The following is a 25,893-nucleotide window of genomic DNA, read 5'->3' as shown; positions in this document are numbered from 1 at the left end:
GTTACCCAGGAGTAAGCACCACTGAACATAGGGGAACTCGCTTCTGAGTAAGCATGCATTAGGATTATGTTGTACAACACCAGCAAGTTGCCTTCCGTGCAGTTAAGTAATTCTTTTTGATGTGGTCTATCTGCTCAGTGGGCTGGTTTCTGGTTCAGTTGTCTGAAATGCCGGGCCCCCAAATTAAGTTTAAAACTATACTCCAGAACACGTGCTCCTCCAGAAACAGAAAAAAAAAAGCAGCCACTGAGCAGCAAGCAAGATTTGATTTGTAGCACATACGTGAAATCCCCTTCTGGCGCACGCAAGCTAGAAGCCATCTAAGCCATCAGCAATGACCTCCCATCTCCACAGAGAGGCCGTTTTATTGGAGAGGGTAATGGAAAGGTGACCTTTCCTCTCGCCCTCCACCAGAGACGACCCCCTCAGCGGCCGACTGGAGTGACCCAGAATGAGAACGTGCGGCAAACCTTGCGCAGAGCCTGTTCCAGACATAACTAGAGAGCCTTGAATATTAAGACCCTCTCTGGCAGGTATCAGCTTGCACGGTCCTCTCCCCTCAAAATAAAATAAAGAAAAGTTTAGGAGAGGGAGAGGAGGGTCTGTTCCTGCCTGTCTTCATTCTTCGTCAACTTATAGGATTAAGAAGCAGAATGCTTGATGCCATTCCAGCTATTTCGGCTCTACAATCTTCCGCTCGCACTCATACTCACTCGCCAAAGTGTACTCACGAGAAGCTTGCTTTGCTTTTAAAATTGATATTGTGAGGGGTGCAGGCTTAGAATATGGAGATGCAAACCTCAAAAGCTGTCTGACTGCCAGTTCCCAAGGCAAATCACTGCATCTCAAGAAATCAATCGACCAAATTCAGGTCACAGTCAGTGACAAGCAGAAGGATGGTAGACTCTGCAGAGCAAACTGCTCCAGATGACTCCATGCCAGATGGGGAGTGTAGACTGCGAGGGCCTCGGGGGTAAAGGGAGTGACTCCTGAGAGTGCACCTGATCCAGATTGTGCTGCCTTCCGTGGTTCTGGCTCCATCTCAGGGCCATGTGCCCTGTTGCCTCTGGAGTCATGTCACTGGAGTCTGTAGCCCCTCCTGAACCCGTGCCCTGGCAACTGCCTAAAGTCAGGGTCATGACACAACTGAGCCAAGCAGTGCTGTATAAGGGAAAGCAACAAGGAAATCTCCTGACCCTAAATATGTGAGGTAGTCAGGCCACGATGGAGTGCTAAGTACAATTCACTGATTGCAATTCCCATCCCACCAATGGGGGTTAAGATGGTGGAGGGAGCCAAATTCATAGCCAGTCTATGCACTGTGGGTTGTAGGAGAGGGGAGAGGTCATGTGGCCAGCATGACTAAGCCGCTTCTGGCGAACCAGAGCAGCGCATTGAAACACCATTTACCTTCCCGCCGGAGCAGTACCTATTTATCTACTTGCACTTTGATGTGCTTTCGAACTGCTAGGTTGGCAGGAGCAGGGACCGAGCAAAGGGAGCTCACCCCATCGCGGGGATTAGAACCGCTGATCTTCTGATCAGCAAGCCCTAGGCTCTGTGGTTTAACTCACAGCACTACCCGCATTAATTCAGAGGACTTCCGATTAGCCTGATTCACACCCACCTTCTCTGCATTCCTTGCTTTCTCCCCCAAATGAACTTTTGGTTCATTTTCTAGTGGAAAGTTCCGTCTTGTTTCAAGAAAAGAAACATTAACAAAGGTGGCCATAAAACAACACTGGAGTAATAACGCTGCCTATCTCCTTAGGGAGGATGAACAAGTACAAACTGTCCGGCAAAGTGACAAATGATGTAAATATCTCCAGTTGATCTCCCTGCTGTGCCACCCAGGCAGCCCAGGAATGAAAAACACAAATGGCAGTTTAATCACCAACCTCTTGTAGCCAAGTCACTGGCACTTCAAGGTCTGAATTCTCAGAGAGAGCAATGCAACCCTATGCCGAGGGGGAGGTGGAAGGGACTTGTGGGTCCTTCCTGGCTCAAGGATGACCTTTCTTCCTTCTATTCTACCGTTAAATGATTAAACCTTACTGGAAAAGAATGCTCTTTCCCTTTCTCTTGCCTTCAGTGTGGGTAGAAGTCAGAGGAAGAGAAACAGGACTGAATTATATTCAGGTCCACGGAAAACATGTGCATAAGGTAAAGGTAAAGGGACCCCTGACCCTTAGGTTCAGTCGTGACCGATTCTGTGGTTGCGGACTCATCTCGCTTTATTGGCCGAGGGAGCCGGCGTACAGCTTCCAGATCATGTGGCCAGCATGACTTCTGGCGAACCAGAGCAGCGCACGGAAAGGCCGTTTACCTTCCCGCCAGAGGAGTACCTATTTATCTACTTGCACTTCGATGTGCTTTTGAACTGCTAGGTTGGCAGGAGTAAGGACCGAGCAATGGGAGCTCACCCCCGTCATGGGGATTCGAACCACCGACTTTCTGATCGGCAAGTCCTAGGCTCTGTGGTTTGACCCACAGCGAATCATGACTGTACTATATTCAGGTCTGCGGAAAACATGTGCATATCTAGACTCAATTAGCTGGAAAAATCAAGTTTAAGTGGGTCTTAGGTTTGGGGAAACCTCCACTGCGGGGGGCAGGGCGAGGTATTCTAGAGCTGTACAAAGAATGGGATATTTTAATGTTTTGTGGGATCTCTGGACAGAATGGAAGCAAGGAGACTTAAGTTCCTTATGGGGTGGATAAGAATCCATACTTTTTGTCGCATAGTGGACCAGGGATCCGTATTTGTGCAACATTGCTTTCTGGGGAATGAAGTCTACAAATAAAAATGCATTTCCAGGGCATCACCTGGGTCACAGGCTAACGTTTTTATTTCATAAATGCACCTGTTTCCTTGCTGTCGTTTCACCTTAACAGACATTCCAAGCTTCTTTCAGCTTCCTTGGGCCCTGGTACTGGGATCCTACCCTCCAAGGCAACCATTTCACAAACGGGATGTATCTGTTGGGATACTACCAGGGAGATAAAGCCCATCATGGCCCCCACGTCGCCTTCGGACGATCCATCGACCTCCCGTAGATACAGTATCAGCAATTAGCGACACGAGCTCCAGAAAATAGCTTGCCACATTCCAGAGCTGATGCACGCTCTATCAGCAGAATTCGCACAGCGAAAGATGCATGCAGGAGAGCATTATTTAGAAGTTTATTCAGCGTTGGTCAGAACAAAGGAAAAAACATGACTGCCTGCTTGCGTGTTCAGGCACAGACAGAGTTGCCCATCTGCCGGTCATCCTGCTCCCTTTTAAGGTGGAACGGAAATATCCTAACAGTATCATCCTAGAATTTTGGTGGTGCTGATCACACTACCACCCCACCTTCCCCATCATTAAATCATGCTTCTGATGAATTAGCTGCAGCCAAGGATGGACCCTAATATTCTGTGCCTAGCTGCTAAAGTTGCTTAGCGTGGTTTCAGGTGTGCCTGTGACCTCCTTCCTCTCTGTCCCTCTTCCTTTTCAGCATGCAGTTGGATGCAAGTACATATACTGTATTTTTCGCTCTATAAGACACACCAGACCATAAGACGTACCTAGTTTTTGGAGGAGGGAAACAAGAAAAAAAAATATTCTGAATCCCAGAAGCCAGAACAGCAAGAGGGATCGCTGCGCAGCGAAAGCAGAGATCCCTCTTGCTGTTCTGGCTTCTGGGATAGCTGAGCAGCCTGCATTCGCTCCATAAGACGCACACAGATTTCCCCTTACTTTTAAGGAGGGAAAAAGTGAGTCTTATAGAGCAAAAAATACGGTACATAATCATCTCTTGTAACATATAAACGGATGCCACAGGGTATATAAATGTAGATATGGTACATGTGACTCCAAAGTGCTCTAATTCTTTTTCCTCTCATCATCTTCTATAGCGTGATAAAGCCAGTTTGGGGCCAACAGACTTTGTCACACTATCCTACTGCTAAAAATAGTTGCCCATCTCCTTCCGACCTAACACTGCAGATTCCATCACCTTTAGAATACACGTACCAAGACCTGCCTTAAACCAACGGTCCGTCCTGCTTTGTGCTACCAACTCCGGGTGGCAGCAGCTTGCAAGGAGCTTCGGCTGCTCTGCCACTCGGAAGTCCCTTTGGGAGAAGCCGCATGTCAGAATCAATGCTGAAAATGGCCAACCTATGTCACGTTCTCCCTCGTCCACGAACCTCCCCGCTCCCCTACATCCTAATGATCAATATGTTAAGCATTTCCCTCCCCTGATCAGAAATAGCCAACTATGTGAGCAGGGAAATGCTCAGTAGAAGGGTCTCAAGTAGCAGGGCTAGGAAACATAACAGGTGAAGTGCTTTAACAAGCGGCCAGGGGAGATGGATTGCTGGCCTGGGCTCAGCTACGGCTCCTTGTGTACGTTTCCTAAAGGTAACAGGCCCTTCTCTTACAGGCTGAAACCAAAGTAACACAACAACAACAACAACGGGTTGATCTTTTATCATCCCTAGTGTTGAGTGGGGAAAATACTGGCAACTGTTTTAAGTACAGTGGTACCTTGGTTTAAGAACAGCTTAGTTTATGAACAACTTGGATTAAGAATGCGGCAAACCCGGAAGTAGGTGTTTTGGTTTGTGAACTTTGCCTTGGAAGCAGAACATGTTCCGCTTCCTGTTGAGTGTGTTCCATTTGTAAATTGGGTCCCCTGCTTCTATGGGAAAGCATGCCTTGGTTTAAGAACGGACTTCTGGAATGGATTAAGTTTGTAAACCAAGGTACCACTGTAGTTGGATAGGGGTGGGTTGTTGTTTTTTGTCTTGGTAATATATAATTCTGCCCTTAGGGCCACTTTATAATTTAGGCTTTATAGGGGTATGCCTATTTAGGCGAACATGAAAACATGCAAAGACCAAAAAATGATAAACAGGTACAGTCGTACCTTGGATCCCGAACACCTTGGAACTTGGGACGTTTTGGCTTCCGAACGCTGGAAGTGATTATTCTGGTTCGCAAATTTTCTTTTGGAACACGAATGTCCGACGGGGCTTCCACAAGCTTCTGATTGGCTGCAGTAGCTTCCTGCAGCCAATCAGAAGCCACACTTTGGTTTCCAAACGTTTTGGAAGTCAAACGACCTTCCCGAACGGATTCTGTTCGACTTCCAAGGTACGGCTGTATTTGAAAACAACTGTAGATTTCTGTTGGGGGAATGCTTGGTGGAAAACCCAGTTTTGCTGTCAAAACTAAGCCCCATTGTTCTGTGGTTCCCCCAACCCTCTGGAGTACATTTGGGGACCACACAGGGGGAGGGGGGAATCCCCTTCTCCTAGTGCCTATCCAAAAAGTTTGTTGAGCTGAAAAATCCCTGGCTGCTGCCTTGAGGATTCCCCCAACCAGCCTCAAATATCCCAGTGTATAAAGGTAAAGGGACCCCTGACCATTAGGTCCAGTCGTGGCCGACTCTGGGGTTGCGGCGCTCATCTCGCTTTACTAGCCGAGAGAGCCGGCGTACAGCTTCCGGGTCATGTGGCTAGCATGACTAAGCTGCTTCTGGCAAACCAGAGCAGCGCACAGAAACGCCGTTTATCTTCCCGCTTTCGAACCCTAACCCTTTCGAACTGCTAGGTTGGCAGGAGCAGGGACCGAGCAACGGGAGCTCACCCCATCAAGGGTATTCGAACCGCCGACCTTCTGATTGGCAAGTCCTAGGCTCTGTGGTTTAACCCACAGCGCCACCCGCGTCCCCTATCCCAGTGAATACCTGGTAGCTAGAGCTTATTCCATTTGTTTCTGCTGAGCAGTGCATGTGGGATCCTGCTTCAACTAGTCTGGAAAGGCCATGCAGTGAAGGTCTGGGAGGAGAGAACTCTTTGAGGTGTGGGGAGGGACCACAGCTACCTCGTCTCCCGATTCCCTGGCAAACTTTCAAAGCGCAAGAGGAAATCCCTGGGCTGCAACCTGGCAGCCCTGCTTAGTCCCATCAAAATGTTTACACGATCTTTTCTGACACAAAAATGGCCTGTGGAAGTCATCTCACATCCTTCAGTTGCACGGGGGCCTGCGAATCGCTCAGAGCTGGGCTGATGTGGAATACAGCTGTGCCTGGGCTTCTGTCAGGTTAGGGTGCCTCATATATGAAAACACAGCAGAATGAAAGCACATCCAAGCCGTCTCATAAAATCCACCCCTCAGGCCATACAATCTCATATGTTCAACAAAATTACTTTTAGGCTGGTGTTTCTAAACTTCCAGTAAACACGGGGCTTTGTTTTTGTTTTCATTTTCAAGGGTAACTAAGAATTTGCACTTGCCTTACTTTTTGTGAAGAAGGTAAGGAGCGTTCAAGGAAGCATTTAATTTATACAAGACAGAGGGCTGGCTGGCATTCAGAGTTCTCACTGTGGCGATAAATCTGTGTCTAGGGTGTACCAATTCAGGGTTCATCCGCACTTCCACTTGACCCATGCTCTCCAGGTCTGAGCAATTTTCTGTTTGCCCAGCCACTATCCCCAGGAAACCCCACTCTTCAAGCACCAAATCAGAGCAAATATCAATCCGCCAAAAACCCAATGGATGTTTGCTCCAAATCAGCAGTAAAGATTGGGTTTTCCCAGGGGAAAGCCACTGGACAAGCCGACGTCCGAATGAGTCCTCAGGCTGCATGACTGACTATTCCCCCATATGAAAAGAATCTCTGCACATAGGAAACTAGCACATCAAGGAGAAGGCTGGATTAGAACACTTCTACTAGGCATCTAAAGTAAAGGTAAAGGGAACCCTGACCATTAGGTCCAGTTGTGACCGACTCTGGGGTTGCGGTGCTCATCTCACTTTACTGGCCGAGGGAGCCGGCGTACAGCTTCCGGGTCATGTGGCCAGCATGACTAAGCCGCTTCTGGCGAACCAGAGCAGCGCACGGAAACGCCGTTTATCTTCCCGCTCGAGCGGTACCTATTTATTTACTTGCACTTTGATGTGCTTTCGAACTGCTAGGTTGGCAGGAGCAGGGACTGAGCAACGGGAGCTCACCCCGTCGAGGGGATTCGAACCGCCGACCTTCTGATCGGCAAGTCCTAGGCTCTGTGGTTTAACCCACAGCGCCACCCGCATCTAGATGTCTGGTTTTGTTTGTCATGTAGAAGGATTGCCACCCCGCCACAGAAGAACATTTCTGCTTGTGAAACTTCACCTGAAAGGGTACAGCTGAGACACTAGTCAACCAGCGAGATCTAGGCCAGAATCATAGCTGGGTGTTTCTGCAATCACAGATTGAAATGCGGATCCCAAATTCTCCATCAGAACACGGCTGCCCTCCTGTCTTTTGAAAATGTGACAGAATTGGACCTCAGACCGCCATTTCTGTCTCCTCCAACTGGAGTGAGAAGGGAGCATGCCTGAAATAATATCCTATGGTTTATTAATAGTTCTGAACAAATATGCCCAGGACTTGAGCAAGCAATGCCCCCAAAGAGGTGCTCTGTTGAGAGCCCAGCATGCTTTGCTTCATCCTGAGCATACTTTGAATGAAGATGGAATCACTGGTGTGTTCACGGCCTGACTGCTGTACCAGGGAACCTCCGCTCTGACTTCTCGCATTAAAACCAAACAAAATGCCAGAATCCTCCCACTGATAAAGGACAGTATATAAATTGAAATAGTAATAGTAATATGCTAATGCAAAGGCAGTGGAAGGACAGAAAGAGATTCCTAGCCTAGCACAAGTACAGCAAGCATAGAAAGACCTGAGATCATAGATGGTTGACAAATACAGCGGGATTTGGCCAATCATATTATGCAGATGATCACCTTGCCAACAAAGGTCCGTATAGTTAAAGCTATGGTTTTCCCAGTAGTGAGGTATGGAAGTGAGAGCTGGACCATAAAGAAGGCTGATCGCCAAAGAATTGATGCCTTTGAATTCTGGTGCTGGAGGAGACTCTTGAGAGTCCCATGGACTGCAAGAAGATCAAACCTCTCCATTCTGAAGGAAATCAGCCCTGAGTGCTTGAGGCTCCAGTACTTTTGCCACCTCATGAGAAGAGAAGACTCCCTGGAAAAGACCCTGATGTTGGGATAGATGGAGGGCACAAGGAGAAGGGGACGACAGAGGACGAGATGGTTGGACAGTGTTCTCGAAGCTACCAGCATGAGTTTGACCAAAGTGCGGGAGGCAGTGGAAGACAGGAGTGCCTGGCGTGCTCTGGTCCATGGGGTCACGAAGAGTTGGACATGACTAAATGACTAAACAACAACAACAAATTATGCAGATGACGACTCCAGTTACTATATGGAAGCCAAGTTTAACTATCTGCCATTCATGAATGAAGGCTTAAGGGAATTCCTGTTAACGCTACAGATTTGATTGCAACGCCCATGTAACTTCTTTGTAATTTTAAGAACAGAAGAAGAGCCTGTTGGATCAGCATTCTGTTCTCACCGTGACCAACCCGAAGCCCATGGGAATCCCCAAAGCCAAAGCACAAGAGTGTCAGCATCATGTCAACAGTGGCCAAAACCTGGGGTTGAACTATTGGGTCTGCTTCCTATTAGGAAAATAATAAGTGAGCCAGCAAAATCTAAGTATAAAAATAATCATGACTAGGTTGCTAAGGAACTTGGAAGCATTAACTTCCAGATCAAAGCAGAGGTTTATGGATGTCTGTGCACCTTTCACCCTTGGCCACAACAGATGCGCTGCCTCTCAGTGTTCAATGCCAGACGACTTTACAAACTACTTTTCAAGGAGAAAACACCTTTTCCCACCCACTGAGAAGGCATCTCTTCTGGAAGTCAAAGCCAGCCGCTTTGGCGATGCGTCAGCAACGGGTTGAGAGATTGCTCCAGGAAGAGCAGTCTATCCAATGATAAATAAAAAGGAAATGATTTAATAGAAGCAGAAAGCTCTTGGAGCTCCCTGCCTTTTTGCCGCGCCGGGGTTTTCACCATGCCACAGGTGAAAAGAGCGTTACACAATGAAACGAAATGAAAAATCTCTGGAGCCGCCATGCTCCTTTCCCCACACCACAGCATCTCCACTGACTCAGAAACAAGTTTAATGAAGAGGACAGTCTCTCTCCTTTTGTTTCCCTCTGAAGGTTTTATCAACTCCAGGCATCCCATTTTCTTTTCTCCAGGCCAGAATTAAGCTATTAAATGCACAATTTCACCCTGCTTCTCCCTTACTAAATGTCAGCCTTCAAACTCAGGGTGACAGTAGCTCTTGTGCTCCAGTCCCCTCCCTATCCCGCCCTCCCTGCTGCTGTCCCTAAAAGCCCCACCGCAGCCCCTGCCTTGCCACTTTTTGGCTGGAATGCAAAACCTCTCTGTGCTAAATATTAATCATTGCCGCCTCATTGCAATTCTAATTCACCGCTGATTTGGGGGGTTAAGCCTCCCTGCGGTTGCTGTCCATTCCCCCAGCCCCACATCTTAAAGCTTCACTGCTCTTCCCTAGGCGCTGCGGAGGAACAGGGGTTTATCTGTAGCCACATTTATCTCTGTTACCACTTGGCCTCCATTTTATTACATCTGAGTGAAGCTGCTGCGTCAAGACCACGGTCTAAAGCTTTCAGGAGTCCTTTTAAAGTTGGTTTGTCAAAGGCTTTTGACCGGGCTGCAGGGGGCACACCTGGAAGATCCAGGGATCTGTTGCAACACTTCTGATCTAGGCAGACAAGAAGTGGGGGGCTGCCCTTGAGACTGACCCAGAAACTCCAGCGGGTGCAGAATGCTGCAGCGAGACTCCTTACGGGGTCCTCGCTGCGAGATCACATTCACCCGGTGCTATACCAGCTGCACTGGCTCCCAGTGGAGTACAGAATCAGGTTTAAGGTGCTGGTTTTAACCTTTAAAGCCCTATACAGCCTAGGACCCTCGTACCTACAGGACTGCCTCTCCTGGTATGTCCCACAGAGGAACTTATGGTCCTCAAATAAAAACATCTTGAAGGTCCCAGGCCACAGAGAAGTTAGGCTGGCCTCAACTAGAGCCAGGGCTTTTTCGGCTGTGGCTCCAATCTGGTGGAATGCTCTGTCACAAGAGACTAGGGCCCTGCGGGACTTGACATCTTTCTGCAAGGCCTGCAAGACAGAGCTGTTCCACCAGGCCTTTGACTGAGGCACAGCCTGACTCCCTCCTTTGGCAATCTTCACAGAACTCTAGCCCAATGGTTGCCATCAATTTGATTTGAATTAATTTTATAATGGGATGATTTTAGAATGTTGTATTATTTTATTGTTGTTAGCTGCCCTGAGCCCGGCTTCGGCTGGGGAGGGCGGGATATAAATAAAATTATTATTATTATTATTATTATTATTATTATTATTATTATTATTATTATTATTTCACCTCTCTAGTCTGTGTCAGATGGAGATAAAGGCAACTCTCAGACTGTGCAGTCTGCAAACACTGACACCTCTCACAGGGTGCCTTTGCCATTAACATCCGGGTGACAAGCAGAAATACTGTATCTGGAAGTAGATACAGTGGAGAAAAAATGCACCTGTGGAACTTCAGCCTGTCACAATGCAGTTAAAGGCTTAAGAGGCGCACTTTTTGAAAAAACAAAACTGAAAATGTGTATCAAGGTTCACATACTGAGCAGCAAAGGATATTGACCCAGGTGAAAGAAAGGGCACCTGAATTTCTTCCAGTTCCCCCTGGGAGCCAAAATGCAGAGTTTGCACTAAAGAGAAGCACAACTTTTGCATCAATTAAGTACACCTATTTGCATTTCATTTGGGGGCACCTACAACTGACGTGAAAACTTGGAAGAGGTTTTCGGTTGGGAAAATCTTCCGCGAGCTTTCGGACAACTTAGACGGATTCAATAAAAGGGGGAGAAAAACTATTCTGTGTTTTATGGGGCAAATAACAGCCAAGCTACGTTTAGCCCCCTTGTCTGCAGACCGTATCTAGTCTAGTGCCACCTGCTGGTGTTAAGGGATGGTGCAAATGTAAACATCTTGCATAGCAGCAGGTCTTGTGTTAGTTTTTCTGTTTCTTTCTTTTGCACACACACACGCACACACATTAATTTTTTAAAACTAAAATAAAAAAAATCATGCAGCAAGAAAGAAACTGCTAAAAGAAATGCAGTTTTACCTGAAATTTCAAATGTGTGTTCTCCAGGGAAAGCTGCGATGGGTTCTGCAAATAAACAGGAGAGTTGAACTTTAGTCTGATCTCCAAGACAACGGATGAGAGATTCCCCAAAACGGCCTTAGCGACATGTGATCCTTGCAACAATGCAGAGAGCTCAGACCTACAAGAGCCTCTTTGTGAAGCTTCCCCCAAATTGCCGTTTTAACTGATTATCCCCCCCGCCCCTGAACTTAAGAACTCTGCTGGAAGTCATCTCTCTAACAAAGCAATCCTATGTGTGTTTACTTGGAAGTAGATCACACTGGGTGCAATGGGCCTTACCCCCTAATAATAAGTGTCTTTAGGATTATAGCCTGACTCAAAATTTTCCTTCTAGAGCAGGGGTAGGCAACCTAAGGCCCGGGGGCTGGATGCGGCCCAATCACCTTCTAAACCTGGCCCACAGATGGTCTGGGAATCAGCGTGTTTTTACATGAGTAGAATGTGTCCTTTTATTTAAAATGGATCTCTGCGTTATTTGTGGGGCCTGCCTGGTGTTTTTACATGAGTAGAAGGTGTGCTTTTATTTAAAATGTATCTCTGGGTTATTTGTGGGGCATAGGAATTTGTTCATTATTATTTTTTTCCAAAATATAGTCTGGCCCCCCACAAGGTCTGAGGGACAGTGGACCGCCCCGTGGCTGAAAAAGGTTGCTGACCCCTGTTCTAGAGACATCACGAGATCAAAGTGTCCAAGCATTCATTCCCTACATACAACAGAGAACACATATCCCCTTCTGGAGTCAAGCTGAGAGATGTTTGGAAAGAGATTTTTATGTATAATATTAACAGCTTCCGCAGATGCATGAATTCTCCCCTCCTCTTGCCCTGAATTTCACATGGTCTGTGGTGCCTGACGCTACATGTTTCATAGTCAAATAGGAGAGTGTTCATCCCAGCGTCTAACTAAGCGCCAAGCAACATTGCTATGTTACTCATGCTTTTAAGAAAGTATGCTTGCTGGCCAATTTCATTTTAGAGAAAAAATCAGGTACACAGCTCTGGTCTGCAATGTACGTCCGCTGCCGAAAACCCTCTCCTACCTCGACACTGCTTTGATCCTGCAGATGCTGTTGGCTGCAAATAACAGGCCTCGGGACAAAAAAGGAGCAGCGTTTTTCAGCAGGAAATTAGCTCAGGAGCCCAATCCAGATCAGGAGTATGTTCCAGAACATGATTCCGCAGCTGCTTTTTTCCCCTCCCCAGATTAAGCTGGCCAGTTTAAACGTGCTTTTTTTTCAAAAGTGTGAATAGCATACCATGCTATCTGACCACAAGATTGGCTGGTTTGGGATGCATTAGACCAGTGGAAGGGGAACTGAGCTCAAAGAAACAGTCTTCCAAATGGGAGGATATCAAGCCCCAGTATACCTGAGGGAGCGTCCCATTGTTCAGCCCAGACACTGATGTCCAACTCCGAGGGCCTTCTGGCAGTTCCCTCACTGCGAGAAGTGAGGTTAACAGGGAAACAGGCAGAGGGCCTTCTCAGTGGTGGCACCCTCCCTGTGGAACGCCCTCCCATCTGATGTCATGGAAATAAACAACCATCTGACTTTTAGAAAACATCTGAAGGCAGCCCTATTTAGGGAAGTTTTTAATGTTTGAAGTTTTATTCTGTTTTTAATGTTCTGTGGAAGGCCGCACAGAGTGGCTGGGGAAACCCAGCCAGATGGGCGGGGTACAAATAATAAATTATTACTATTACTATTACTTTTACTATTACTATTATTATTATTAAGCAGTAACAAGCTGCTAGAAAGAAACGGGCCAGAGAAGCGGAGTGGAAATGATAAATAATAATAATCATCATCATCATCCTTAAAATGGTGCCTTCCATAGTTCCAGTTACAGATAGGTAGCCGTGTTGGTCTGCCATGGTCAAAACAAAATAAAAAAAATCCTTCCAGTAGCACCTTAAAGACCAACTGAGTTAGTTCTAGGTATGAGCTTTCGTGTGCATGCACACTTCTTCAGATACCATATCTGAAGAATGTTATCTGAAGAAGTGTGCATGCACACGAAAGCTCATACCTAGAACTAACTCAGTTGGTCTTTAAGGTGCTACTGGAAGGATTTTTTTTATTTTGTTTTGATCCTTAAAATGGGTTTATATTTTTTCGTAGACATTCTGACTCACTCTTAAACTGCCTCAAGCATTTACCTCTGATATTATATTACAAGGATTATGGTGGGTGATTCCTCCCCTCCCCAGTCAGGTCTTCTTTGCTTTTAAAAGCTTTGTTGCAAGCAGAAATTAATGTGATAAAGCTGTTCCTTAGCCCAGGGCAGCAATGGCAGCAAAAGCTTGAATTTTGCAGGCAGCCTACAACTCTTAAAGGCCAGAAAGATGTTGGCAACCATTTGCTGCAGTACCAGTTTACAAGGCTGTTCAAAAGGAACCACATGATCCGAACATCTCTGGCATCCCAGAAAGAGGAAACTCTTCAGGTCTCCTGGCAAGAGTCAACACTTTACTGCCTTTGCCTTACCGAAATAAAAAGCTTTGCAGTTTTGCAAATGGGTAAAGGGACTTAAGTTTCCTCCACCTAAACTAGTGATGGGGAAGCTGTGGGTATCCAGGTGTTGATGAACTACAACTGCCACCATCTCTGACCACTGGCCATGTGGCTGGGACTGACCGGAGCTGGGAGGCTCCCCAATCCACACCACTCCTTGGGCTACCTTTTTCTGCCTCCCCGCTAGGCTCCCAAAGCCCTGGCACAAGCCAGGTGCCCACTGAAACAGAGACAGATAATTTTTTGTGTTTCTTATTTTATCTCCTGCTTGGACTACTGCCATGCGCTCTATGTGGGGCTGCCTTTGAAGGTGACCCGGAAACTACAACTAATCCAGAATGCGGCAGCTAGACTAGTGACTGGGGGCGGCTGCTGAGACCACATAACACCGGTCTTGAAAGACCGACATTGGCTCCCAGTAAGTTTCCGAACACAATTCAAAGTGTTGGTGCTGAATTTGAAAGCCCTAAACGGCCTCAAAAGCCCAGTAGACCTGAAGGAGCGTCTCCACCCCCATCGTTCTGCCCGGACACTGAGGTCCAGCTCTGAGGGCCTTCTGGCAGTTCCCTCACTGCGAGAAGCAAAGCTACAGGGAACCAGGCATAGGGCCTTCTTGGTAGTGGCACCCGCCCTGTGGAATGCCCTCCCACCAGATGTCAAAGAGATAAAGAACTACCTGACACTTAGAAGACATCTGAAGGCAGCCCTATTCAGGGAAGTTTTTAATGTGTGAGATTTTAATGTATTTTTAATCTTTGTTGGAAGCCGCCCAGAGTGGCTGGGGAGACCCAGCCAGATGGGCGGGGTACAAATAATAAATTATTATTATTATTATTATTATTATTATTATTATTATTATTATTTGTATGCAGTAACAAGCTGCTAGAAAGGAACGGGCCAGAGAAGCAACACTCAGAAAAGCAGCGCTCTGCGATTCCGTGATTATTTTCCTTCTGCATTCTGCCTGGGAACCTAGTCTCTTGGCTCCAGTGCAGTTTCAATGGAGTGCTCTGAAACAGTCACCCTTCTGCAGAATGCAAGTGACAGGTTTGTCAAAAGAACAAAATAATAATAATAATGTGAGTTATTAGATCCTTTTCTCAAGTTGAAAAGGAATTTGATTACTTCTCTGGGTGACAATTTTGAAGCAGTAGCATGCCACTCCAGTTGCTTCCTTTTTGTAGTCCTGGGGGGGGGGGGGGAGATGCGCAAAACAGTTCTGCCTATGGTATTATTTCATATCCTGAATGATTCATCAGAAGAACCAGCTTCGCAGTCAAACACTTGAGCTCAGTCGTCTCTCCCCCCCCAAGACGCTGCTCTCAAAACCCTACTTTGGAGACAAGCATCCCTGTGGGGCAAACAGGAGCTACAGGGAGGTGGGTGCAGTTTAAATCAAGAAGACAATGTGAGGGAGAGGATTAAATTATTTCTCCTCAGCTGCTGCAACCCCAATCTGAAACCTCTCTGGCTGCTTTTGCATTTTAAAAAAAGCTGCACTTCACAGATTTCCTGCCGCATCTCGTTTGATCCTCAGACAGGTTCGCATTTTACACAGCAGACAAAATTTGCAACTCGTATACCAGTGCAACCTCAGTTTCTTTCTATGGGATGGATGACCTGCCTAGATCATGAAATAGCCATTGTGTGTTCGGTGGAATCCTAACACAATTAATTTTCCAGGCAAGTGTACAGAGATATCTAAGAACACATGTCTGTGGTTTACTGTATTTGGTCTATAAAGTGTTAAAAGGTAAAGGGACCCCTGACCATTAGGTCCAGTCGTGGCCAACTCTGGGGTTGCGGCGCTCATCTCGCTTTACTAGCTTCCGGGTCATGTGGCCAGCATGACTAAGCCACTTCTGGTGAACCAGAGCAGCGCACAGAAACGCCGTTTCCCTTCTCGCCGGAGTGGTACCTATTTATCTACTTGCACTTTGATGTGCTTTTGAACTGCTAGGTTGGCAGAAGCAGGGACCGAGCAACGGGAGCTCACCCCGTCACGGGGATCTGAACCACCAACCTTCTGATCGGCAAGTCCTAGGCTCTGTGGTTTAACCCACAGAGCCACCCGCGTCCCTCTATAAAGTGTAGAATTGCACTAAAGCATTTTGTTTCTTGTTTAATTTCCAACAGTGAGCACCTATATGGGCCAAGCTTGCCTGGAAACCGAATGCTCTTTCTTTTTTTGCTTTTTCTTTTTTTTAAAAAAACAAGTATACTTGCTTTCCCCTCCACAAATGGCTTACCAATGTAAAAGCAAGCAAAAAAATCAGCAATGGTCCAATGATTAAATGCAAGCCCAGAGATTAAAGAATAGCCTCAGAAGTATGTTGCTTCGTCTTTGTGAAATAAGACAGGCTGGGAGGTGTTCTTTGTGTTATTTACTCATGGGGAGAGCTGAAATCACCCATGTTACATGCCCTTGCTCTGAACACGGGGGGATTCAGACGCAAGGCAAAGAAACAGAACTGAGTCAACTCTTCTAATAACCAAGTAGCATTAGACAGAACAGCCAGCCGCAGACAAGACTGTGAATACGTAAAGCTCTTTAATCAACTCCAGAATTCTAATTCAAGGTATTTTATTAAATGATTCAAGATAAAGGTGTAAGAGATATCAGAAACTGTACAAAAGAAAATAAGCAGTAATTTTCCAACTAATCTTTCCTCTAATAAAGTCCCTACATTAGTGCACTGATGTTATGTGCAGTCAGGTGGAGCTGAATTGAGCGAGCTGAGTTCTCTCGGGCAGCAGAGACACACTCAAACCAACCCGGTTTTCATGTTGTGTGACAGAAAAGTGATGATTCCTGGATCAACCACCTAGTCCAAAGCGGACATGGAGGTATGGAATGCCACCATGTAGACTGGAACCCATGGAGATGGGTGCTTAGCAGCAGCCCTTCACAGAAATCAGGGAAGGAGGGGTTTAAATTGGGGAAGAACTCCTTTTGGGTTCTTGCTAGATGGGTTTAACTAAATGGGAAAGCATCCCATTCAAGTAAAATGCAGCGCCTATACAGGCGTAGGCAAACTTGGCCCTCCCGATGTTTCTGGCCTACAACTCCCATGATCCCTAGCTAACAGGACGAGTGTTCAGGGATGATGGGAATTGTAGTCTCAAAAACATCTGGAGGGCCAAGTTTGCCTATGCCTGGCCTATAAGCACCTAAATTATTGTTATTGAGAACCAGGTGGAGGGCCTTCTCGGTAGTGGTGCCCACCCTGTGGAATGCTCTCCCATCAGATGTTAAGGAGATGAGTAATTATGTAACATTTAGGAAACATCTGAAGGCAGCCCTGTATAGGAAAGCTTTTTAAGGTTTAATGTTTTACTATGAAATGCAGCTAACAATATCCTTTCCCTTCCTCCCCCACAACAAACACTCTGTGAGGTGAATGGGGCTGAGAGACCTCAGAGAAGTGCGACTAGCCCAAGGTCAACAGCAGCTGCATGTGGAGGAGCAGAGATGCGAACCCGGTTCACCAGATTACGAGTCCACCGCTCTTAACCACTACATCACACTGGTTCTATCGATATATGCCGGAAGCTGCCCAGAATGTCTGGGGCAAACCAATCAGATGGGCGGGGTACAAATAAACCATCATCATCACCCTATGTTTTGACTGGTAGACGATGAGTTTTCTTAAAAAAACAGAGTTTTGGACCTTTGGTTTTCATCACATATGGCAACTAGTTGCAATTATTTGGTGAAGAAAAGGTATTGTTCATGTGCTCCACAACGTTCATAGTTAATTCTTGGGAAATTATGGAAGCAGATCCCAAGGTGAAGCCTTGAAGAGCTGTGGTTCATAGCAACACTGGGAGCTGTCCTCTAGCAGATCAGACTATTTGTCCATCTAACCTAGTACTGTCTACTCTGACTGACAGCATCAGCAAGGGTCTTGCCCAGCACTCCCTATGTGATCCTTCTAACGGGAGATGCCAGGAACTGAACCTGGGACCTTGTGAAACATATGCTCTGCGACCAAGTTATTTCAGGAATAATAATAGCGCCTCTGTCCATTAGAAATGTATGTGTGTGTTTGTGTAACTGCTTTTCTACCAAATATGACACCCCTAATAATATATGCAGGGACGCGGGTGGCACTGCGGGTTAAACCACCGAGCCTAGGACTTGCTGATCAGAAGGTCAGTGGTTTGAATCCCCGCGACGGGGTGAGCTCCCATTGTTCGGTCCCAGCTCCTGCCAACCTAGCAGTTCGAAAGCACATCAAAGTGCAAGTAGATAAATAGGTACCGCTCCGGTGGGAAGGTAAACGGTGTTTCCGTGCGCTGCTCTGGTTTGCCAGAAGCGGCTTAGTCATGCTGGCCACATGACCTCGAAACTGTACGCCTGCTCCCTCGGCCAATAAAGCGAGATGAGCGCCGCAACCCCAGAGGCGGTCACGACTGGACCTAATGGTCAGGGGTCCTTTTACCTTTTTAATAATATATGTACTGGGTATTTGTTTTGCACATTTCAGATTTTCTCCTTTGAAAATACTGTAAAATTGTGGGGTGATCTTATTCATCGTGTTGTGGTGGGGCAGTGGAGAGATTAAAACTATTTGTCAAATGCAGACACGTAATATTTTAACATATGGAGCATTTAACAAATTAAAGATCCACAGTAGCCAGCGGAGTTCAAAGAGCCAAAATCTAAAACCTAGCCTGGCAGCTGCTTTTCCTAGACGAGCAAAGGCTGAGTTACTGTGATGGAATTATCTTGCTTCGCTTTGGAAATGTGCTGGAAGGGAAGGGCCCATTTGCACAGTTTGTAACTTCCACTGGAGAGGAACTGCACTACCTTTCAGTCTGGCTCATTGACTTGCTAACACTCTGCAGGTTTTGGGTGTGAAGCAATTCCTCTGAGGTCAGTGGGAAGAATGCCACCACTTATGGTAATTAGACAGGTACAAAGTACAGCAATGGCAATTCTCCTAGACTTAAAAGAGGAGCCAACCTCCTTCCATGGACTCCTGGAAGCAGCAGAGAAAGGACTGCTGCTGCAATGTTAAAATCCATAGCAATGGGTATCGTGGTGGTTGAATTGGTTAACTGAGGCTGGTGTGTTGCATTGAACAGAACACCAGATTTTGCTCAGAGATACCCAGGTCAAAAATCCTCCCTCATTGCTGACCTTCCCTGGTGGACCTTGAACTGGTCCCCATTGCTCAGTCTAGCCTTCACCACAGGGCTGTTGCGAGGATATACCGTATTTTTGGCTCTATAAGACTCACTTTTTCCCTCCTAAAAAGTAAGGGGAAATGTGTGTGCGTCTTATGGAGCGAATGCAAGTTGCACAGCTGTCCCAGAAGCCAGAACAGCAAGAGGGATTGCTGCTTTCGCTGTGCAGTGATCCCTCTTGCTGTTCTGGCTTCTGGGATTCAGCATATTATTTTTTCTTGTTTTCCTTCTCCAAAAACTGGGTGCGTCTTATGGTCCGGTGCGTCTTATAGGGTGAAAAAGACGGTAATTGGCACAATCACAAGCATATCACCCTAAGCTGCTTGCGGGAAGTGAAGGAACACATAAGCAATATTTAAATAAAAAGCTACGGCCACTGATCATCTCCATATACACAAGGAACTGGAGAAGAACAAGGCAGGCTGACGGCAAAGGAGAAGGAACGTTCTCGCGACAACATTTTAATTCATTTGTGAGGTATTCAATTTCAAATAAAATCACTGCTTGATGCTTGCAATAAAAGTTTCCAGTCTGGCTGCTGTCCCAGCTCAGAGACTGATAAATTCCAGTCCAGTGCAGGAAACTGTTTTGCTATTATTAATAATGCTCGAAGACGTCCTCACTGATTATTCCTATTAATAAAAGGCTCTCGGTGATTTGATCAGCCTTTCTGAGCATGTAATGCTAACTGACAGCTGTTTTCCTCTCTCAAGTGCTTTTCCTTCCGTATGTTTTTCCTTGGTGTCCCCCTACCTATTCCTTTGGCCATCGCCTGCCGTCACAGAGACTCACGATGTTCTCTCAATGAGTTGATAGCAAAACCATCAATATCTGCTCCCTGGGCACTCCTTCTCCCTGACTTCCTTCGGGAAGCAACGGACAAGCTAAGCAAATTCCTGAAACTTACCACAATGCAGGCTAGGGGCTCTGTCTGCTTAGCAACTTCAAAAAGCGACTGCCAACAAGGAAGGCTGCTTTGTGGTCTATTCGCCGCTGCTGCACTAGAGTGCTTCCCACATATTAACTATTCAGTTGCTATTTGCTACGGGAAAAGCTATTCCCATTTATTCTATCCCACCGCTGTCTTCTACTTACTGATGCAATGGAAGCCAGTGATATGTATCTTGCAGACAAAGTGGGCTTCTGCGTTTGAACCCAGGACCAAAGAGATATTGGGGGGGGGGGGTTAGATAAGGTGTGCCACTGCCACCTCTGCCCACCCTGGTTAGACTTCTGGTTTTCTGTTTATGGGCTGCATCAGACCGCCAGGGGGGTGGGGACTGCATGAGACTGAACACCATATGTAAATAAGAAGAGAAGTCAAAAGCCCCCCTACATATAAAGTAAAGGGACCCCTGACCATGAGGTCCAGTCGTGACCGACTCTGGGGTTGCGGCGCTCATCTCGCTTTACTGGCCGAGGGAGCCGGCGTACAGCTTCCGGGTCATGTGGCCAGCATGACTAAGCCACTTCTGGCGAACCAGAGCAGCGCACGGAAACGCCGTTTACCTTCCCACTGGTGTGGTACCTATTTATCTACTTGCACTTTGACGTGCTTTCAAACTGCTAGGTTGGCAGGAGCAGGGACCGAGCAACGGGAGCTCACCCCGTCGCAGGGATTCAAACCACCGACCTTCTGATCAGCAAGTCCTAGGCTCTGTGGTTTACCCCACAGCGCCACCTGCGTCCCTTTCCTTACATATAGACAAGGCTTATATGTGCAACTTTCACCGCCACTAGCCTCATGTGGAATGCTCAGCCATGAAATCTCCTCACCAACAGTGGTTTCTACCCCCAATATGCCATTTGTGTGAATGAAGAGTTTTTGCACAGGTAGTGGCAATGTTGGTCGGAACCCAGACTCCTGTTTTTGCACTCCGGAAGCCAGGATTGCCAGTTTTGGTTGAGAGAGTGAATTGTGGATTATCGCTATCGTGGCGTGCAATGGTATTTACTGGGGGAGAGGAACAGGAATAGTTAACTGTTTCTTTGCGTGAACCAGCTGCCCACAGGAACACCACTTGGAATTTCTTTGTTAAAAGAAATTTTGCAACCCAGTAAAAATTATTTTTTAAAAAATTGGCACCCCAAGAAAGCAAGCATTTGCATCAGCATTGTGGCTGTTATTTGAAGCGAGAAGCTTGCTGTGCAGGTCTCTCCATACTTCCACCAAACACTCCAGCTGGCATTTGCCATAACAGAGAACAGTGCGCATCCGTGGTCAATCTGTACATATACAAATGGTTTGGCATGTGCAGCAGTCACCAAAATAGCCTCCACACAACAGCTGTTTTGCTTTGTATGAAGTGGACCCATGACACAGAACACCCACAAGAATATACCCCAATAACAGAAGTGCCATGACCCGCAGGCGTGATGGTTGCATGCACCATCGACCATCACTTGGCGCCAGCCATGCTGGTTATGCGCAACAAGAAATGCCATTGCAAGAGCCTCAGTACAGATTGTTGCCTTTTCAACTTGCCTAGCCTCCTGCACAGAAATGAGTTTTTTTGCTTCCTCCTATCAAACCTCTATAGATGTCTGGCATGTTGACTTACCCATACAGTTCTCCAAGGAGGTATCAGTGCCTATCCGGACATCATCAATGGCAATCTCACCCGAATGTCCTTTGCTTATAATTCCCTCGAACACAATCTAGGAGTGAATACAAACAGAACAGTGATTGTTATGCTTCCAGTCCAAACAACTGTTGAATCCTTTTTTTTTTTTTAAGGATATAAGGTAAAATATATTGAATCCCCTTTGCGAAGTTTTTGGCTTTATTTAGCCAGCTTCTGAGTGGCAATGGAAGTTGCACCACTTCTGCAAAAAACCCACAACTTATTCTGCCTTCACTCCCAAAACAGCCGCAGTTGAAAAGGGGAAAGCAGTTTAGTTGCCCAGCTGTCTTAAGATGAACTCACAGTTACTTCTGGATTTGACCTGCAAGTGTCTGAGAAGCACACTCAACAGTTACTAGGTGTCTACAACATGCTTAGTCACCATCTCTTTCCCTTTCTTACCCTCAAAACACTTATAGAGGACATAATGTATAATGACTGAAAATTCCATGTTGCATCTTTCCTCCGATACACAAGGAGCCCCACTTGTTGGTCTTGCACCAAAGAGCCGGCCAAACGCACGGGAACCTTGAATATAAGCTTGGTAAGATGACGCAGTCACGAAATTAAAAGATGCCTGTTTCTTGGGAGAAAAGCAATGACAAACCTAGACAGCATCTTAAAAAGTAGAGACATCACCTTGCCAACAAAGGTCCATATAGCAAAACCTGTGGTTTTCCCAGTAGTGATGTATGGAAGTGAGAGCTGGACCATAAAGAAGGCTGATCGCCGAAGAATTGGTGCTTTTGAATTCTGGTGCTGGAGGAGACTCTTGAGAGTCCCATGGACTGCAAGAAAATCAAACCTATCCATTCTTAAGGAAATCAGCCCTGAGTGCTCACTGGAAGGACAGATTGTGAAGCTGAGGCTCCAATACTTTGGTAACCTCATGAGAAGAGAAGACTCCCTGGAAAAGACCCTGATGTTGGGAAAGATGGAGGGCACAAGGAGAAGGGGACGACAGAGGACGAGATGGCTGGATAGTGTTCTCGAAGCTACCAGCATGAGTTTGACCAAAGTGCGGGAGGCAGTGGAAGACAGAAGTGCCTGGTGTGCTCTGGTCCATGGGGTCACGAAGAGTCGGACACAACTAAACGACTAAACAACAAGAAGATGACACCAGATTATTCTGATTTATTTTTGCCTTTGGGTTCCATCTTGCCTTGCCTTTCCTCTTCTGTCTCGGTACCTCTCCCAACCAAGTCACTTGGAAGTGCAATAACATTAGTCCTAGGGTTGAATTCTGTTTCGTTTTGGGCAGTGGCAGGAGACATTGGCTACATAAGTGATAAGAGCAGCTTGCTCCCACTGGGAAGCCTGGCATGGCCTGCTTTGTTACCCAGCTGTAGCTTTCATTTCCCCGAGATCCAGAATAATAAGCTGAGGACCACCTGGTCCTGCACATTCCCCACCGACAGACTTCATGGAGGGACCTTTGGCAAACAAGCAGGAGCTTCAAGGACAGACAGTTGCCAAATCAGATCCAGAATGTCTTGCCTGGGCCCAGGGCCATCTCTTAGCAATTCTCACTGGCTACTAAGAAGCAGAGCTGTTTGAACTCCATGCTAGGTAAAGGTAAAGGGACCCCTGACCAGTTGTGACCGACTCTGGGGTTGCGGCACTCATCTCGCTTTATTGGCTGAGGGAGCTGGCATACAGCTTCCAGGTCATGTGGCCAGCATGACTAAGCCACTTCTGGCGAACCAGGGCAGCGCACGGAAACGCCGTTTACCTTCCCGCCAGAGCGGTACCTATTTATCTACTTGCACTTTGATGTGCTTTCGAACTGCTAGGTTGGCAGGAGCAGGGACTGAGTAGCGGGAGCTCACCCCATTGCGGGGATTCAAACCGCCGATCTTCTGATCGGCAAGTCCTGGGCTCTGTGGTTTAACCACAGCGCCACCCGCGTCTCCATGCTACACAAATCCAAATTCTGGTACTGTATGTGGAAATGCAAACTCGGCATGGGGTGGGGGTAGGGTGAAACAAAATTAATTCCATGCCCCGGCTAAATTATGCAACTCACTGCAATGTATGCAAATGCGCTTGTCAGGTTTAATTTCCATGCTTTATTCTCAAGCTGATAATTGGCGTTTTTACGGGATTTTCTGGCAAGTAGCAGTGCGAGGAACAGAAAGACAATCTGGGTAAACGGGAGGCAGTAAGGGAAAGGGGCGAGGATAACATGCGTGAAGCAGTGTGGTACAGGCAGACAACCATGCAGGACACAGTAGGTCTGACCCATGCATGATCCAGATACAGTGGTGCCTCACAAGACGAAATTAATCCGTTCCACGATTCTCTTCGTCTAGCGGTTTTTTCGTCTTGCGAAGCAAGCCCATTGACGGCTTAGCGGATTAGCGCTATTAGCGGTCTAGCGGCTTTTAGCGATCAGCTGAGAGGCGGCTTAGCGGCTTAGGAAAGGGGGGGGAAAGTGGAAAAAAACCGCGGGAACTCGCAAGATTTTTTCTTCTTGCAAAGCAACCCCATAGAGAAATTCGTTTAGCGAAGCGCCTCCAAAACGGAAAACCCTTTCGTCTAGCGGGTTTTCCGTCTTGCGAGGCGTTCGTCTTTCGGGGCACCACTGTACGTCTGATGTTTCCTCAGCGCAGATCCACTGTTCAGACTTAAACTGTTTATAACTGTTCTGTTCCCAGGAAACCCTGGAAATTGTAGTTCTCTGAAGGTGGTGCTAGAGATCTCTAGCAGATGATTCAAAGCATCCTCATAAACCATAAATTCTAGGAATCTCTGGAAGGGAGAACCATGATTGTTAAAGTAGTACTGTATTTTTTGCTCCATAAGACTCACTTTTTCCCTCCCAAAAAGTAAGGGGAAATGTGTGTGGGTCTTATGGAGTGAATACAGGTTGCACAGCTATCCCAGAAGCCAGAGGGATTGCTGCTTTCACTGCGCAGTGATACCTCTTGCTGTTCTGGCTTCTGAGATTCAGCATATTATTTTTTCTTGTTTTCCTTCTCCAAAAACTGGGTGCGTCTTATAGAGCGAAAAATGCGGTATATAAAACAGATTTAAATTTGTCACATAGAAAGGGCCACAAATATTTCAATCACCCTAAGCAGATTTTCTTAAGAAATGTTCAAATCAGCTCTGGAACTCAATTTCCGTGTTGGATTTTGAATATAAGAAGCAGAGACAGTGTTTTAGTTTTCTTTCCTAAATTATCTATTTGTACTCGGCTTCTGCTGTCATATAAGGCGTCTGAGCAGTAGAAGCTCATTTCGCACAACCCTACGCCCCAAATCGAGGAAGTGCTAATTGCTTCCATCCTTCCTCCAAAACAGCTTTCTCCCTCTTTAAAAAACAACAGCCCTCAAAACAGCGTAGACAAGCTCTTACACAGCCCTTTTCCTATCTGCAACGTGCATTTGTGCTTATCCCTCATGAGTTTTCCAGTTCCCTGACGGGACTACCTGATAATCATCTAAGAGAAAATGGGTGGGAAAAAAATATTTGCAGAGGAGAGATTTTAGGAACATAAAAGGCAACCGTATGAACAAAGACCTAAATCTATGTATAAAATAGGCAAATTCTGAATAACAAATACAGTGTCATTTAGTTACTATAGCAACATGGAAAAACACAATGAAGAAGAAAAGGCCCTGCTCAACAACGTTCTCTAATGATGAATGAAATGGGTTCTGTTGAAGTGCATGAAATGAGAGCACAGCAGAAATACCCACTTGAATCTTGAACCAAAATCTCCAAGCTCACCTGATATGCCATATCGTAGCTGGGCAGAAGGATCCGACCTTCTCGCCACTCGTCCCCTTGGTCTTCCCGGATGATCCACAGTGGCTTGATCTCATGCATGGCTTCCCGACGCACCTGAAGCATCGCTCCGAGGCCGGATACCTGGTATCGGAACATCATGCACACGGCACTCCTGGGCAAGAAGACCCTGGGGCTGATGAGACGGGCATGTTGCTTTTCTCGCCTCGCACTGCTCTGCAGTCTCAAATAGTTCTTGCCATCTGTTGAAGGAGGAGGTTGATAATAAACTAGCTAAACCAAAGAGGTAACAAGCTTACTGTGTTGCCCTGTAATAACAGGAGCAATCTCTACGGTTCACAACTCCTCCCATTGTGGACCTCTTTTCTTTCATTTTTTTGGGAGGTTTTTTTTTTTTTTTTAAATCAATTTTAAAAGCAAACAAACTATTGACATGATTGTCCTCACCTTCTGTTCCGTACACCAATACAGTGGTACCTTGGTTTGCATACGTTGGTGTTATGTACTGAAGTTCTCACCGTGGGCCAGCAGGGGGATACTGTAGATAGTTATGCGAATGAAGGATCGAAAGTGACGTTCAGTGATTGGATAGTTTTAGAAAGTTGCTACAGTATAACATACTGGAGCTCTATATAAGCAGGCTGACTGAACCCTTCAGTCAGTTCTGTTCTGGCCTCTGAACTGTTTG

The 25,893-nt window shown here is 46.5% G+C and overlaps 1 protein-coding gene across 2 annotated transcripts in view; it reads right to left on the bottom strand.

Moving 5' to 3' along the window:
* The window catches only part of NRP2 (neuropilin 2), a 231,925-nt gene that overhangs the window by 42,788 nt on the left and 163,244 nt on the right, over window positions 1-25,893 (bottom strand). For both annotated transcript variants that reach the window (XM_081867265.1, XM_081867264.1), the window contains exons 13-15: window positions 25,188-25,447; window positions 21,390-21,486; window positions 11,081-11,125 (exon numbers count right to left, since the gene is read on the bottom strand). In XM_081867265.1, the coding sequence (XP_081723391.1) occupies window positions 11,081-11,125; window positions 21,390-21,486; window positions 25,188-25,447 (402 nt within the window). The remainder of the gene's footprint in view (window positions 1-11,080; window positions 11,126-21,389; window positions 21,487-25,187; window positions 25,448-25,893) is intronic.

The sequence above is a fragment of the Podarcis erhardii genome (genome assembly GCF_964252035.2).
Source record: "Podarcis erhardii genome assembly, chromosome: 1".
Classification (NCBI taxonomy): domain Eukaryota; kingdom Metazoa; phylum Chordata; class Lepidosauria; order Squamata; family Lacertidae; genus Podarcis; species Podarcis erhardii.
Note: the sequence above shows the minus strand (reverse complement) of the source record. Positions and strands in the feature narration are given on the sequence as shown.